Genomic DNA, 17621 nt, shown 5'->3' with positions numbered 1-17621 from the left:
AATAATTTGGATTTGAGATTTACTGTTTTAGTCCATTAAACTATTGCTGATTCTACACCCACCGTTCGAGACCAAGGAACCTTCACGGAAACAACTATATATGCCTCCATCTTCTATTCCAAAAATTCTATATTCAAATAATAAGGTTAGCAAATGTAATATAATATAATTAAAATTATAATTATTATTTTATTTTTATTTAATTATAAAATAAAAATATAAGTAATGTAATATGATAATAATTTTTATTTTAATATTTAATTTATTAATAATATTAATAATAAGTGATAATAATTAAATAATGAGTAGTTGAACAATAGTAGTTATGGGTAATAGCGATAATTGATTACGCTATGTGAAAATAGCCTAATTTCATGAGTATTTATTTACTTTTAAATGGTGAGATTGATCTTTCAAAATTTTATATTAATTATGAACTGTGTATGCATAAGATACAGGACTTAGCATATTTTGATAAAATTATTATATGCCTTCCCTATCCTGCTTGTTTTTAACCAATTAAAAAAATAATTTTAAGTAAAATAATTTATAAATTAATAAAAAATCTCATTTAAATAAAAATATTCTTATAAAATTAAAATTAATTAATTACCCTTATCTCTTTATTTTAAAAATAATTTTTTTAAAAAAAATTGATAATTAATTTTACTTACATGACAAATTTTTATTGACTCAATAAAATTATTCCATCTATACCCATATATGATCATATATAAGGAGACGCAAAGGCATAGAAGAGAATCACAAAAAGGTAAACAGTTGCCATTGAAAAGAAACAGAAAATAAAGATTTGGGTTTGGTTTGATCGTTAAAGAAAACAAATGGTTTTACTAGAGGTAGAGAAAGCATGCAAGGAGCACCCTTATCACAATCAAAACAAAGGGGTTTGTCCAGCATGTCTAAGAGAAAGATTATCTCAACTTCATCAAGTTGTTTCCAGCGACAAAGAAGCAGTAGCAGCAGCCGATGGACCATCGTCTTCTTCTTCTTCGATGTCTTTTTCTTCTTCGAACAACATGTCCTCAGTTTATCATCATCGTTATCAACGAAACATGTCTGATATTATGGGTTCGATATCTTTCAGGGTGAGTGCAGGAAATGGGTTAAAGAATAGCAGATCGATTGCTTTTGTATCAAGAAGCAGCCGCCTTGTTGGAGAGGTGAAGCATGGGACGTTGACGAATAAGAATAAGAAGAAAGGGTTTTGGTCAAAGTTGCTTCATTTGAAGGGAAAGAATAACGAGGAGATTAATTTTGGTGGAAAGATGGTGTTCAATGTATAAGTTGATTATAGCTTTATTTTCTTTTACATATGAACATGCGTGAAACTGTTGTTGATCTTCTTCTCACAGTTTTCTCATTTCCTCTGTAAAATTTTCATTTCTTTCCTTTTCCCACTAAATAATTAAAGATAAGTACTTTTGATGATGATGGATATTGGCTATTTTGTATTAAATCATTTATTTTTTTATTATATTTTCCCTTTAATTATTTGGTGCATTTAATATAAGTTCAATCTCATATTAAAACGAATTTAATTATCATTAGATTAAATATTTGTATCAAAAAATATATAAAATCAATTAAAATATATATATAAAGCACATGAATATATATATAAAAATTCAATTTAACAATGGATAAATTTATTCTCATATAAACTTAAATTATCCATAAATACTCATAAGTTTAATTATTGGCATGAGAGATTAGATTATTCAATATACTACATGCACACGTTACTTCATTCACATAAGAGTAATTAGGTGTTTTAATATTACAGATTTTTTCTCTCACAACGAGATAGGCTCATATCTTATATTTCATACAATAATTAAATTCTTGTGAATATATAATTATAAATTTTTTAAAAGTAAAATCTATTCTTTATATTTTAGGAATCCTTTTATATTTATAATATAATTTCTTGAGTGAATGAGTAGTAAATTTATATTAGAGAGGAATTTGGCTTCCTCTTTTTCATTTTCACACGTGGGATTTTAACTAGAAGAATGAAGAGCCGTGTTCTATCATTTCATCATTTTTTATGTCGTCATATGCGACTACTTATTCTTCTTTTCTGTGTGCCTTTTATTTTTTTTTATTTTTTTAAATCTTGGAATTGACTAAATGCATATTCTTCTCTGCTTACTTAAAAGAAAAAAAAATTGACAATTTCAGTTTTATATTTATCTCATAAGTATGCATGCTTAAGCTTTTATTTTTGATATTATTAAAAATAAGTTTAAAATTAAATTTTAAATTAAATAAAAAAAATTTAATTAAAATTTAATAATGGTGTAAAATAATAATTTTAATATTAAACAAATTTTTTTCCTTCAATCTCTTTTTTTAATTTTATTTTGAATAAAAATAGTAAATAATTTTTAATATTTAAAAATTTAAAAAAGTAATATTTATTATTAAAAAAATTAATATTTTATTAAATGAAAATTTATTTAGCCTAAAAATTTATTTTTATATGATCAAAATTTAATTTTTAATTTATTTAATTCTTGATTGAAAATACAGAGATTTTTTTTTTCTCTTAAAAAACTAATCCAATGGAGACGTTGCTTCCATCCCATTGACATGCAAGACTAACGAAATATTTTAACTACACCTAAAGCCGAAGGTGATCAAAGCCATATGCCACGAGCCCATGGACGGTTCAGCGTCAGTGTGGCAACGAGCACAGGCCGATTACTGCGAGTAAATTCACAATTAATTATATAATTCTTATCATCCGATGAAAACATGATAATTGAAAATCTTAGAAAAAAAAAAAACTTGGTTAATTGATTTGATCAGTTTAAGCTTTATTTTAGATATGAAAATTGTTAAATTTCACAATAATCATAGATATTTATAGATAAACAAAAAGTACAAAATCTATCACAACTCAGTGTTACTCTTTGTCAAAAATATTATTGAAAAAACCTACCTACTTATTTGAACCAAGGCGAGTAGGCTAATTAAAAATATGCCAAAATCTTTTTTTTTTTTTTTAATTGAAAATGTAGAGAATTACTACGATCAGTTTGTAGATAATGCGACTGACTGTTGATATATGAAAAATTTTCTATATGTAATGTCTTGAGCTTTCCTTATTAGTTATCTTTCAAGTGAGCGGTCCTCCTTGCTCCTCAATGAATAAAAATATAGTCCAAATTTTAATTAATCAATTAGAAATTGTATGTTTCCCAAATTAACATTTAATAATAATAATAATAATAATAATAATTTAATGTCTGTTTAATATTATTGTTTAAATTGTTATTAATAAAATTATTGTAAAATATTTACTAATATTTTTAAAATTTTAATTTTAATTTAAAATATTTCAATTATAAAAATTTTACAATATTTAATTCAAATGGTTTTTTTCAACATTTATTTGTATGCAAACTTACAATTTTAGTAACAATTTGCACGAAAAAAATTTGCCAAATGAATGTAAATCATATTTAATTAACTGTTAATTATAATTTCACTTGATTTAACATATAAATAAAGTCCATTAAATGAACATTAACGGGTGTATATTTACACCCATTAGAAAAATCATAATATTAACACTAACATTAATGCTACTCAAAAGGGAAAGCATAAGCCCAGATGCTTTCTACTGCTGCAATTTAATTGGCCAAATTCCTCCTACACATGATCAATTATCTTTGCATCTTGAGCAAATGTCTTTCCTTAATCCTTTCTTTTTCCTTCCATACTATCGCGTCTCCAATTCTGAAGTACGTTCGAAGTCACCATCTGGCAGCATCTGATAGATCATCCTCCCAAGTTTCAGGAGAAAAATTTTTTGGTATGAGCTGGGTATCAACCCTTTGTCTGTACATCTCGTGTTCAATTTCTACAACAGCAACGAGTTCCCATTCTGTTAACAAATCTAACATTATCTGCCAGGGCCTGAAGTCATCCCATTCACATCTTCATCATCACTATTACTGCCATTGTCGTTAGATGGCCGTTTCAACCTCTGGAATATCTCATCAAGAGACTCGGATGATGAATCATGAGAGACGAGTTTAGTTTCCTGCATTTGCCGTAAAGGAAGAAATCTTTTGGCCCCTATGTTTGCCTTAAAACTTTGAAAACCATTCTTCATTGATTCCCATTTTGATGCCAAACCAGATGGCCCTCCTGTTGTGTTGTTGGATTCTGATTTGCCCACATCAAGCAATGATACCTTAGCAGAGGTGATGTTCTTCTCCGCAGGTCTAGTGTTGGCATGTCTACTCTGTTCTCTAAAGGCAGCATATTTGTTGCTAATGGCTTCTTTACTGACGCCATATGAGCGGCCCTCTTCTTTCAAAGGTGTTGATGTGCTTACCTTTGTAGCATCAGTGACTAAACTAGTTGTTGCCTTCATTTCAACACCAGTCCTATCCTGAGGGTTTCACTTAATAATTATACAGTGATGTATATTGTTTTAAGATGACAAGAAAAAGAATTATGATGATCACATGATAGAATATTACATTAAACAAACCTCATTATTTGTTGCAAAACTGTTATGAAGTATACTTAGTCCATTCAAATTGCATGTTATATATGAGAATAACATTAAAAAAGAAAAGAGGTTAAGAAACAAAAAAGACAAATGGTAAGTATCGTTTAAGATGTGAATACATACTGCACCATTGCTGCCAGACTCCATGTCCACACTGTTAAAGTTTCTTGCCAGTGGGATAACATGCTCACCAACTTTTTGTCCTTGTTCTAGCCAAGATTGTTCTGCAAAAATGTGTGTGTGAAAGAGAGAGAATACTCATCAAGTTTCACAGATACAAAAGGAGAACTTAATAAATTCCAAGCACATATTATATCTTGGCAGATCATATAGCATCCTGCATGACCCATTAGTTAAAAAAAAAGGTTCAAGCAGTTACCTTTCTGTAGGATAATTAATCCTGATGGATCAAATCCATCAGTATCATCTGCTTCAGTTTGAAATCTAAATCTCTTCCAGCTCCCAAAGAAACCAATCACTCGGTCAAAGAAATTACTTGCAACCAAAAGGGTGTATATAACCATTATGAGAGGATAGATTTTGTTAAACCCACTTCCAAAGATCTTTAAAACATCATCAATTTTGCCCATTCGCTGCAAGCAGTGTACAATTTTATGCCAAAATTAATTGACATGAGGAAAGGATGAGAAACAGGGAGGAAACTCCATGACAGAAACTCTCAAGGAAATAATATATCATCAGCCAAACACCAAGGACCTCAGAACAAAAAAAAAAAAAAAAACCACAAATTTGACATTGGAAAAAATACACGCACACATTGACAACCTGCAAAGCTTAAACAAAGAACCAGAATTTAAGGAAAGGGAGGATTATTTTGAGGGGTAAATTATTCTAATGGCTACTGAATTTTAAACCAATTCTCATCATGGTCACAACACTAAATTTGTCACTAAACTATAATTTTGCTTCATTTATGCAAATTTCTCAAGATTTCTGAAATAGAATCGCAGGAAATCTATCGTGACATTTGGGTCATTAACATTTTATGATGTGTGGGAAATAGTAACTTGAGAAATAAGGCAGGCAAAGACAGCTGGAAATTAGTTATAACTACCAAAACAGAATTAGTTAGGTCATCAAAGGATTAGTAGTTGATGTCAGCTATCTAGAACTTTACAAGTAGCTAAATAGCAAGAAGAGTGAGAATTGTAACAGTTATAGATCTCTTTCCTTCTCTCTAGAATCTTTCTCATCTTCTTCAGTATTTTCCTTCTTTTTCTTGTGTTTTTCTTTAAAACAGAGATATAAGTTAATCTTGGGATTAACCTGTATCATTTTACAGAGAGTGAAAAGAGAGATTGAAATTTCTTTGATTTGGACCTGTATCCATACCTCACTTCCAGTGTTTTGATATGCTAAATTGTCTGCAACATCTGATTCTGACTAGTTCTGGCAAGTTTCTTGCCAGAATCAAATGGATATAGCCTAATTACAACTAATTTATAGTTCAGTGACCAAATTGCCCCAAATTAAAGTTTTGTGAAGATGATGAAAACTAGTATAAAGTTCAGACTCAGTTCACCATTAGTATAATTTACCTGGAAGTTAAAGAATTAAGACTAGAAGTAAGAAAATACATAAGATCAAACTGGAAATCTATGAAGAATATATTGGGGGGCTGTAGGAGAAAACTCACTCAAATTTTGAAAACTAAATGCAAGGAGCCCATTTCCAAATGGCATTGCTTTCTCCATATTTCCTTAATTCTGTATAATAGCCACTCATAATTTTCTACAGTTTTTGCTACAAGTAAAAGAAAAACAAGTTCCAGAAGCTTATGAATTGGTCTCCTTCCTGAAATTCCATACTACTTCAATCTGGATAAACATTAGAGAATATTTCTTTGAATAAAAAAGCAAAACAAGAATGTCACATTGAACATACAATAGAACTTTTCATGATCCAACAAGTCAAGACGTCCCTAAAGTAAAAGAGTCCATATAAAAATCGCAGACAATTCAATAAGCTAGAATAGAATTGGAATATTTCTAATAAGTTCATGGACCATATTCACACACTAAGCAATCTTATACATCATTCCCATTTCCCAAAATATAGATATTGGTACAAGATGAGATAGCAAGACAATCTTTTCAATGGGCCAAGAGATTAAATAGATAACAGGTAATACTTCATTTTGTTTTTCTGCTAACACAAGATATGCATATATATGGGAATGCAAGGAGACTTACTTTTTCAAATATAGTTTTAGCATCAAGATTGATGAGATTGAGAAAGTTGTATGAAATTGGAGGAGCATAACGAGCAACCATCCTAATAAACATGTTATTTGTTAAGATTAGATATCAACATGGCTTCTTCTAGTCCAAAGAGAGGGGGAAGAAGATTTGATGATAACATATCTCCAAGGAAAAACTTACGAGCATATCATAAGCAAGCTGACCGAGCTTGTCTGCCTAGGTGTTAATGAATAAAACATTAGCATTCCAATTTTGAACAAAGAGTAGTATGTGCAGATGCACATATACATCAAAGGTATAAGAGCCAACACCTGAAGACCAAAACAACAGAAAGTAGTAAAACACAGGAAGTAAACCCATGTAATAAGGTGCACATATATCCCAATATGACCAATTATAGAATTATTCAACAGAAGATGAAAATGTACCTGCACTAAAAGCTCTTGCTTTCCAATAGAATTTATAAGAACTGAAAAAAGTGAGAGATTAAAACTTCCCAGTAGCAGAGTTGCCTCAGCCAAAAGAGTTGCAGCTGACATAGTACCAAGTATGATAGCCAAGAACTTCTCAAATTGCTTTCTTAAAATGCATCGCCAAAAAAATTCTACAAGCAAAACATTTTTTTTCAAAAATTTAAGCTTCAAGACAAAGCTAATAATTTGTTGATACAATTGAACAGCTGAATAAAAACATTATTAAAAAAATCAGACCACCACCAAATAGAGTTTGGTAAAATATTGCATAAATAACAAATATAAAGGCAGAAAATTAGTTGCATGGCAAGCCCTTTTTTTACCATACTCAGATGAATTTAGACAATTTAAACAGATCTTGGACATTCTGGTTCATAATGACCTCAGTTCTCTCATTATTCTTCCATTCCCTTATATTTTACACAAAAAGATCAAAATTTTTTCCAGGTGGAGCAATAATGGCATGTGGCCATCAAACAGAAGATAAACCATTCTTGCAAACCCTAAATCACCTCAAACTAATAAAGAGCTAAACAACCAACAAGATCAGGAACCCCAACACCATCATACATCACCATCATTACTTACGAACCCAACCAACTAGGATCATGGGGCATCATTATATGCATTCTCTTAAAAAAAATTAAAAATAACAAGAATCTCCTATAGAATTAAATAACAGAATCAGAACTCTTCAAAAAAATAAAAAGAAAATAAGCTCATGACATAAAATTCAAAAACAAAAAGAAAAAAAAGGGTTAACAGATATGGCATGTGGTGATTACCCATCGTATCAAAGATGGCCCCCAATTTACCAGTTCGAGCAGGTCTGAAGCTTGAAATATATTTCCTAACATAATAACATATGAAGGTAGAAGGTGCACATAAAACAGGTTGGAACATACAAAGAAAGAACCAAATGAAAATAGGAAACATAGAAGCAAACCATCCAGTTGAATTGCCACGTTCATAATTTTTAATTGTATCTTCCAGTTCTAGGGCTTCCAAGACATAGGTCATATACTCACTGCAGAAAGTAAATCAAATAAATGCAACAAACCATTAATTACACTCCAAAATTAGAGCTCAAAATCAAAGGCACTCTTCCAAACTGACTACCATTTAAAAAAAAAAAAAGTGAATGAAATCTCTAGTCAGTCAAAGTATCATTTGACAAGAAATCATTAAATTAAAACCTGCACTTTCGAGATTAATGTCATGAGACTTCTAAGAGGTAAAAATCACAAATCTGGAACATTCACAAATATACTACAATCATCAGAGACAGTATCCAAAAGAAGATTACTCTCCTATGCCTGAAGTGCAAGTAAAATGCACAGATTTAGGGGGTATTTTGCATAGATTTTATCAGTATTTTAATAAGGATTTTAATTGGTTTGTGTTTTTGGTTGGTTTGTTTATTAATATTTTATCCATTATTTTCAGATGAATTCCGATGTATTTAGGCGTCCAAGTAAAGCCTAGGAATGAGCATTGTACAAGTCCAAAGGATGGAGCAGAAATTATTTTAAAAGGAAGAGCAGAAGTTTCTTGGCTGAGAATCACACGCCCAAGTGTGAAAGCCAGGAGTTACAAAGCCCAAACATATGAGAAACAAGAAATTGGACAGGATCACACAAGCAAGCAGTGTGAGAGTAAGAAATCACACGGCCAAGCCATGCAAAAGTGACAAAAATGCCCAAGTTTATCCAGTATGTTACATGGCCAGTATCCACGGCCGTATGGGAGCTCATCTGAGAAGCAAGAACTGATCTAGTAAATAACACGGACTGGACGTGTCAACAGAGCTTCCTGATTTAAAATACAATGAGTTTGTTCTTTCCTAATCTGAGCGGGAGTCTCCAGGGCAAATAGGAGTCTCAACACTCCTAGTGAGATCAATTACATGAGAATAAAATGGAGAGCATTCTTTCTCAAGAACTAATGTAGCACCAAGGGGATCAAAAAGGGGGAAATCAAGAGCTCAAGGGAGAAGCTACTCAATTCTGCAGAAAATCCAGCTCCAAACCAGAGTTCAAGCTGCAATTTTCTGGGTTTTTATAGTTCTTCTATTTCTAATGTTTAGTTTTACTCCTTTGATGTTTTTGTTTGTTAATACAAACATGAGTGAGTAGTTCCTTCGTTCTAGGGTTAGGGGTGTAGCACTTTAACTTAACTATGACTTTGTTCTGATTTTATTCAATATATAGGGATTGTACTTTGATTTAACATCTTGTGAGATTAATGCTTGGTTTATGAATTGGTACCTTACCTAGCATGATTTTATATATCAAGTGAAGAATCGAAAGATGAAATTTGGTCTTGCAAAATCAAGATACTAGACCAAGGAATTGTTGACCTAGAGATAAGCTTGAAACATTTAAGAAATTTAAGATAATAGAAGAGCTTAATGGGTTTTAGTCAATTTAGTACCATGAGAATAGGTTCCAATTTTGATTAAAATACATCTTTTATACCTTGAAAAAGGATATTAGTTTACCTTGGATTATTTTCCTTCAAAGTAATTATTACCCATAATTGAATAAATTGGGTTATTAGTCAAAGTGAGTTAATGATGTGAACCCCTAACTCTGAAATGTTTTTATTCTTTAGATTTCGTTAGCTTTAATTGATTTGCATTAATTGATAATTTAGATTTAATTTCTAACTTTAGCATCAAAGTGACCATCTAAATAATCGTAGTTGATATAGTCTGGTATTCAACAAGGTCCTCGAAGGAATAGTAACTTTCTATACTGCTTGATACAATCAGTTCACTTGCACAATGCTAACAATGCCAGGAATCATTAAACATTAAAATGTTATTACCATGGGTGGCAATCTAAATTAAGAGGTACCAAGTCGAGTAGTTAAACATTAAAATTAATTCTTGAATTGATAATGGGAAAAGTATATTATCAAACAGTAATATTTAAATAAATAATGAAGAACTATGAAGAAATATCTTTTTTTAGTTAATTAATTTTTTACTTCATATATTTTTCATCTGAATGTACTAAAGCATACATAACGTGAAAATTCAACAAAGGAATTTATTAGAATATGTATGCATGTGTAGGTATGCATGTAAGCACATGTGTAAATGTAGGCTTATACACACATTTATATGTGTATGAGTGATCTATGAGCTATAGGAGGAAAGGACTCTATACTTGCTCTCTCCTAAGATATTCACATATCTTACCAGCAGTTACACGTTATCAATAAGGGCCCATTCAATTTAGTTATCAGTGATAGCTGATAGCATGTAGCCATTATGAATAAGTATTACTAGTTGTTGTCGATATGACAAATGAACACTAAGGATATAATCTTACTTAAATAGATTATCATGTATCTTACATTATTTTTCCCTTTAATGTGTTATAAAAATTGAAAAAGTAGCAACAAATATTAATTAAGAAAATTATAATTAATTTTTGTATATGTTTGTAATACAATTTCGTTAGAAATATCTTTTTTTAGTTAATTAATTTTTTACTTCATATATTTTTCATTTGAATGTACTAAAGCATACATAACGTGAAAATTCAACAAAGGAATTTATTAGAATATGTATGCATGTGTAGGTATGCATGTAAGCACACGTGTAAGTGTAGGCTTATACACACATTTATATGCGTATGAGTGATCTATGAGCTATAGGAGGAAAGGACTCTATACTTGCTCTCTCCTAAGATATTCACATATCTTAACAGCAGTTACACGTTATCAATAAGGGCCCATTCAATTTAGTTATCAGTGATAGCTGATAGCATGTAGCCATTATGAATAAGTATTACTAGTTGTTGTCGATATGACAAATGAACACTAAGGATATAATCTTACTTAAATAGATTATCATGTATCTTACATTATTTTTCCCTTTAATGTGTTATAAAAATTGAAAAAGTAGCAACAAATATTAATTAAGAAAATTATAATTAATTTTTGTATATGTTTGTAATACAATTTCGTTTCTTATAAATATGAGTTTAGCAGTTATAGCAAATATTATTCATGATATTCAAGAATTATTTATTATTATTACAAATTGTACAAAATTTTCACAAAAATTAATTTAAAAAAGAATAATTTTATAAGTAACAACTTTCAATAGGGGGTAATTTTGTCCAAAAATAAAACCAAAACAAATAACAGCTAAAAACAGCAGCTGCTAGCACACCTGGACACCCAACATCTAACAGCTTCTTTTTTTTCTCAGTACAAACAGGTTGAACTAATTGTTAGAAGTCAAACAGACATCGATTGGCCCCAATGACTAAGCCAAACACCCTCCCTCCTTTCCAATATATGACCTCATCAACTAATAGAAAAGAAAATAAGGATTATGTGAGACAACAGGAATGTTCTCCTGAATTTGAAAATAACAATAATCACTAATTTTGCCCAACCAACTGATAATGATGTTCTTAAAGAGCTCATAACCTGATTTGTAGCATTAGTTATTGGAGAACAGTGAAGTACATCCACTAAAAGAAGCGGACCCAGACATTTTCATTGCAAAAGAAATGTGCAACTTAGAGACACAATGAAATTACAAATGCACAAAACCATTATTACTAAGGGAAACAAGAAGATATGGATATATCAACCAAACAACATTTTCCAAGTGTGAGAACAAGTCCTAAATGAGCTATCCTTTGATGAACAGACATCAAGTGCAAAATTGAAGCATGCAGTATACCTTTTATAACGATAATACCCTTCACGAGCTCCCCTAAGATGACGTCTAAGTGTTGCCATTGATTTCTCATCCGTATCATAGTCCATGTCATTTTCTCCCAATCGGCCACCTTGCGGTTTAAAGGATGGGTCTTCCCTGAACTGAAGAATAGAAAATAATATTGAAAACATTTGAAGAAACAGCTCACTGTAAAAAGTGGAGAGAGAGAGAGAGAACAAGATCTACCATTTGAGCTAGCATGTTATCTATGACATTCATGTAAGGTCTCAAAGGGTCACGCTTGGACATCTGATTGGAAGTTGCCTGAGCAACCTATTGAAGAAAAGCATAATCAAAACGTAATCAGTTAGATCGAATGCCACCACCTTGGTGCATGTGAAATTAAACATTTTATGCAAATGGAACAAACAATTCAAAATCTAATTCTTTTAGGAAAATAGGGCAAAATGCTGACCAGAAAAGTTACACTAGAAATTATTAATTGGAAAAGCGGGAAAAAAGGATGTTGAAATTGCAAGATGTTTGCTAGAAGCCTAGAACATGTATAACTGCAGACAGACACATATGGTTACATACAAATGGTGCTTTGTGCTTGTGGTAGGGCACTGCTTTCCCTCATTACCACGCACAAATGAAGACATCACTTTTTTTTTTTTACTAACAGGATGAAAAAATATATAACTGAAAAGAAATGAAATGTAATAACAGAACTGAGAGAAAGATCACAGGCTTATTTAGAAAAAAAAAAAAAAATATATATATATATATATATATATATATATATATATATATATATCTTATAATTGATTACTGAAAATACACTAACTTCAATGAAATTGGAAAAAAAAAGGTTCACAAAGGTTGAAAAATTCTAATGCAGTACAGTTGATTAGGAGAGAGGAGGAAGAGCTCTACAGCACCCAAGAAAGTAATAATTTTCTAGATAATGCCTGAAGATATTCGCTTAAACAATTACAGAAGATAAAGGCATATTTTCTCACAAACATGTAAGATGTAAACAGAAAATACAACATAACCTTTTTCTAAGAAATAGATGGGGAAGGGAAGTGGACTGGAGGGGGGTTAAAAGAACACTTACTACAATAGCATTTGAAAGTTCTTGATGAGCATCATCAAGTTTCAAAGCCATTTTGGCAATTTTATGAGAAAGAACTTTTTGGCGGGTTGTCCAATCTGCATTTCTCCACAGGTTCTTAGGAATTTCACTCAAACCAAAACCAAGAAGAAAGGCACCTGTTACAAGTCCAAATGTATTCGAGCATGCCATAGCAACACCAAGCACATTACTCCCACTCCTGTCAATAAAGATAGAAAATTGCATGATACCAAACCAATTATTCAAAGGACTGAGGACAAATTGTATTTATCGATGTATAGCTCTATATGCATTAATCACTGTTCCATTTCCACACCACACAACTGCGAATAACCAATTAATACAATATGCAGAGCAGAAAGAAAACTAATATATGTTATTCAGCATGCAAAATTGCAAATGAAAGAGAAAGATGCAGGACTCTAAAGAGAATGCAAATAAATGAAAGAACTAAAAACACTCGTGTGGACTGCAAATCTAAGAATAAAAAGTAAGAATCATAATGCAGTCCAAAGAAAGTAACTTTAGGAAGGAAAGACATAGACCTTATTTTTTGCATCAAAGCAAGGAGAATAAGTCCAAAAAGTCCAATAGATCCCACAATTAAATAGAAGACCAAGTTAGCGTGTACACTAGTCCTTAATCTTTCTGTCACAGTGAAGTCTCCAGCATCTTCAAAACCCTGAATAAGGGGCACCACAGCCCTGCTTAGAGATAACATGATTTAAGTACATGAGGAATCATGTGTCTAGAAACTAAAAAACTATTTATAACTATTCTTGAAAAATAGTATCACCAAATAAAATGAAATTTTAAAATTTACAATATAACCTCCCTCTATGTGTCCTACAAAAGTTGCCTAGACCTTGCCAACTGATGGTCCATTTTTCTTGGAAAAAGGGAGTATGTGAGTACATTTTTATCTATAGAAGGCTATGTAAGAGCTCACTTGAAAGTGAAAATATACATGCATGAGAAATGGAAAAAATGGCATCTCACAGAAAACTATTGTTATTCATGCATGTCTGTTATGAACTAAGTCAATTTTCTTTCAACTGCATGTGTGATGGAAATATGCAAATCCATTCAGTAAAGTGAGTTCAATTACAGTAATTTAATAATTGCATTTCTTTGTACATAAGTTCAATATCTGAATAGCAGGACCTTTTGAGTGTGTGTGTGCGTGTGTGTTTTGATCAGAGGGACATCAACTGTAGCATTACAAAAAAATCATAGGAACTCTTAAGGGGATGCCATATGATTGAAGCTCAGTATGATAAATAAAAGGACAGAAAGGAGGATACAAATAAAGAAAATAAGTTTACAATGCAACATACCAAGTAAGTAAAAAGGTACTCCAATATGACCAGCTCCAAAAGAAAGAAATACCCGCATTGTCAAGATAAAATTTTGCCTGTACACATGACTCAGCTACATTAATGAGTGTTTTGATCAATCATAAACCATTTGAAAACCCCAACAAAAATTAAAACCTTTGGACATATTTTCTCTTCAGGTGAACAGGTTGACAATCATGCACTAATAGGGAGGAGTAAAGAGACAAAGAAATAGAAAACATAAGCAATAAAAAATTAATAGCTAAACATACCAAGCTTAAAAACAACACAAATAAGCCCATGCATATTCCTTCTAAAGTATCCCCCAAAAAAAAAAAAAAAAAAAACAACTTCAAAACATCCTTAACATCAAACAACCCGCCATCAAATCAATGCCACAAAGGCAACAGACATATTTTCTTGCCATGAAATTTAACCAAGTTTATGGAAACAACAAGCTAATATAAGAGCACCAAAAACTGGAAGTAGTGGCTATCTAAAAATAAATAATAGTGTCAAAGCTATACAAATGGGGAAAAATAACTATAAAGAAGGGGGAAAAAAACTAGTACTTGTCGTGTTTATAATCAAAAAAATTGAACTCCAGCCAAATTGAATAAAATACAAAATTTAAGCACGATCAAAATGATTATCTTCAATATCATCCAAACGAAGGATAATCACCAAAAACTGAAACTCCAAACCTATTCAACTCCTGTTTTCTTAGAAGGAATATTTTGATATTTTAGCTAAAATTATAAAATGGGTCTGTACTTTTATCCTATCTTCAGACGAAAACTAAGGATTTCTCTACAAAATTCCCCAAGAAAACCAAATGCCCCTAATGAACCAACACCAAATTAAAGCCTAGAAAAAGAAGCAGAAGAAATTACAAATAAACTTCATTAAAAAAAATGAATCCAAATGTAACCAACAAATTCCATAAACAAAAGAGAAATGAAACGACTAAGATCACAATGAAATAGCATATACCGTGTAGATATCGGCAGGTACAAGAATGATAAAGGAGAGAGAACAGAACCAGGTGTATCCAACGGTGAATAGAACATAGCGAGGCACCTCCGGGCCAGCGAAGTACCTCAACGTCAAAATCACCATGCCTAGGGTTAGAGGCAGCGAGATCAAGTAAAACACCCACATCTCTCTCCGTTTCTTCAATGATCTCTATCACTTTCTTCAAAAAGAATTTGTCTCCGTTTTTGTTCCTTCTAGAAAAGAAGAAGAAGAAGAAGGAATGCGACCCGGTAATGCGGATCCGACAAAGGCCCGATCGCAGCAATTTCTTTTTTTCCCTCAGCTAACTTGCGCTTCGATTTCTTACGTGCTATTTGCGCGTCCTCCTCTTATATTGCGAGGTTGCGTTTGGGTCGCGCCTTTTTTTTTTTTTGGGTAAAATGTTAAGCTTAAGACGACCCCGTTTAATTAACGAAGGAAAAGTAGTGCGCTGCTATGCTTTCAAAAATTAAATTTATTTGTATTTAATGTGAATTAATCAAAGTAATTAAATACTAATTAATGTCTTACTTACCCAGCGATTAAATGTATATCACTCCCTTAACAAAAATTAAATTTAAATCTTCACTTATGATAAATGAAGTTTTAATTTATATTAAAAAAAATTTTTTTACACATTAAAGCTCTGTTTATTCACAAAAAATTACTTATATATTAAAAAATATTTTTTAAAATAATATTTTTCATAAAAATATTTTTAATTGTTTAATTATAATATTAAATTAATAATATATATTTATTTTTTATATATATAAATATATTTATATTTTAATAAAATTATTAAAATTTTAAAAATAAAAAATAATTTTTTAAAAAAAAAATAAAAGTTATTTTTCTTAAAAATGATTTAATTTTTCTTTGATTAAAAAATATTTTTTATTAATTAATTTTACTAAATATTTTAAATATCAAAAAATATAAAATATATTTTCTAGAAAAATATTATTTTTAAACAAAAGATTTAGATTAATTTTCTATTAATTAAACTAAAAGATAGAGATGGAGATATCATAATATATAAATTTAAAGAAAAAAGAAAAGAAAACGAATATACCTATCAGTTATTCCATGACGTTTGTTGGTTCATCATGTAGTTAATATGCAAGCAAGCTCATTTTGCACTTCTAATCCAAATTTAATTAAAAATGAAGTGGTGGGTAATGACTTTTCCTTTTTTGTTCTTTGGAGTGGGTGATGACTTAATGACTTACTTTTTTTTTTTAAAAAAGGAAAATTTAGTTGAATTTTCCCTTATCATGAACCCAATTGGGTTGGGTGTACCGTGCACCCAGTATTTTTTTTTATTGTTAATTGGGCTAACCGCTATGGGTGCCCCTTATAGGCTAATTTGGTATGATTATAAGCCTCTTGTGTGGACCATTTCAGGCCTATTTTGAGGGATAGTAGGCCAAACCCTCTGCTTTTGGGCCAAAAGGGTGTCCTGCCCGCCTCTGTCTCCAACAATAGACTAGATCCTTTGAGGGAATAGAAATGGGCCAGGTCTCTCTGCATCATTTGCAATTGAGCTTGGATGAGATTAGTTTTACAATTACAGGAAGCATTGAATACAGTAGAAGTAATGCTCAGTTTTTGGAGCTCTAATGAACTGAATAACATGCTTATACACAGAAAATATTAAAAAAAATCCTTCTTTAAACACAAAATTTCAACATTTCCTTTATATTACAGAGAGCAAGACACATGTATTTACACACTGGAAAAATTTTGCGCTCAAGAGCACTGAATAATCTATTTTATATCACTATCGTTTGCTATAAAGAGCTTGATTTTGAAACACCTCGCGGGATACATTAACGTGTACACTGAATTTATGATAATAATTATTTAATTTAATAATAACGAAAATTGCTTTAATTTAACAAATAATTAAATAAAGAGATAGAAGGAAAAGTTTGCATGCACTGTTGTTTAGAAATGGCTGGCCTGGCTTAACCAATTATAGCAGTAGCAGATGCATGATGAGGCATATGTATAGAAACCCCACATTGATGCCACAGAAAGCAAACACAAGTATATGCTGCAGTCTGCACTACATTTTCTCCCAGCTCTGTCGCCCAAAAGAGAAATTCTTAACGTTAGCATATACATGAATATACCGATCAATTTATACCTTTCAACCAACACTCTCAAATCTGTGTCAGTGTCTTGTTTCAAGTGTC

At 31.0% G+C, this 17621-nt stretch overlaps 2 protein-coding genes across 4 annotated transcripts; one reads left to right on the top strand and one right to left on the bottom strand.

Annotated features, from left to right (window-relative positions):
- The first annotated feature begins 842 nt into the window (after nt 1–842).
- LOC110670571 (uncharacterized) lies at nt 843–1304 on the top strand. Its single transcript, XM_021832659.2, has one exon. The coding sequence runs from the start codon at nt 843–845 to the stop codon at nt 1302–1304; it is 462 nt and encodes a 153-aa protein (XP_021688351.2).
- A 2159-nt stretch (nt 1305–3463) lies between these two features.
- Nucleotides 3464–15757, bottom strand: LOC110670554 (uncharacterized). 3 transcript variants are annotated; one of them, XM_021832638.2, is made up of 14 exons: nt 15400–15756; nt 14407–14483; nt 13615–13773; nt 13052–13268; nt 12178–12264; nt 11953–12092; nt 8191–8271; nt 8030–8094; nt 7200–7375; nt 6952–7082; nt 6763–6844; nt 4929–5142; nt 4673–4773; nt 3464–4426 (listed from the first exon to the last, which is right to left on the bottom strand). In XM_021832638.2, the coding sequence occupies exons 1-14, from the start codon at nt 15565–15567 to the stop codon at nt 3932–3934; spliced, it is 2193 nt and encodes a 730-aa protein (XP_021688330.2). In that variant the 5' UTR covers nt 15568–15756; the 3' UTR covers nt 3464–3931. The 3 variants fall into 3 exon arrangements, with proteins under 3 accessions (XP_021688330.2, XP_021688329.2, XP_021688332.2); XM_021832637.2 differs by having other exon boundaries at nt 8030–8271; nt 15400–15757; XM_021832640.2 differs by having other exon boundaries at nt 8030–8271; nt 13615–13751; nt 15400–15466.
- Nucleotides 15758–17621: the final 1864 nt, after the last annotated feature.

This window comes from Hevea brasiliensis, chromosome 10 (genome assembly GCF_030052815.1).
Source record: "Hevea brasiliensis isolate MT/VB/25A 57/8 chromosome 10, ASM3005281v1, whole genome shotgun sequence".
Lineage (NCBI taxonomy): Eukaryota > Viridiplantae > Streptophyta > Magnoliopsida > Malpighiales > Euphorbiaceae > Hevea > Hevea brasiliensis.
Note: the sequence above shows the minus strand (reverse complement) of the source record. Positions and strands in the feature narration are given on the sequence as shown.

Coding starts and splice junctions, on each gene's coding strand:
- LOC110670571 (XM_021832659.2), top strand. CDS start 843: ATGGTTTTACTAGAGGTAGAGAAAGCATGCAAGGAGCACCCTTATCAC.
- LOC110670554 (XM_021832637.2), bottom strand. CDS start 15,567: ATGTGGGTGTTTTACTTGATCTCGCTGCCTCTAACCCTAGGCATGGTG. Junction 13,269..13,614: donor GCTTTGATGCAAAAAATAAG/GTCTATGTCTTT, acceptor CTTTATTGACAG/GAGTGGGAGTAATGTGCTTG. Junction 5,143..6,762: donor CTAAAACTATATTTGAAAAA/GTAAGTCTCCTT, acceptor CACTGCTTGCAG/CGAATGGGCAAAATTGATGA.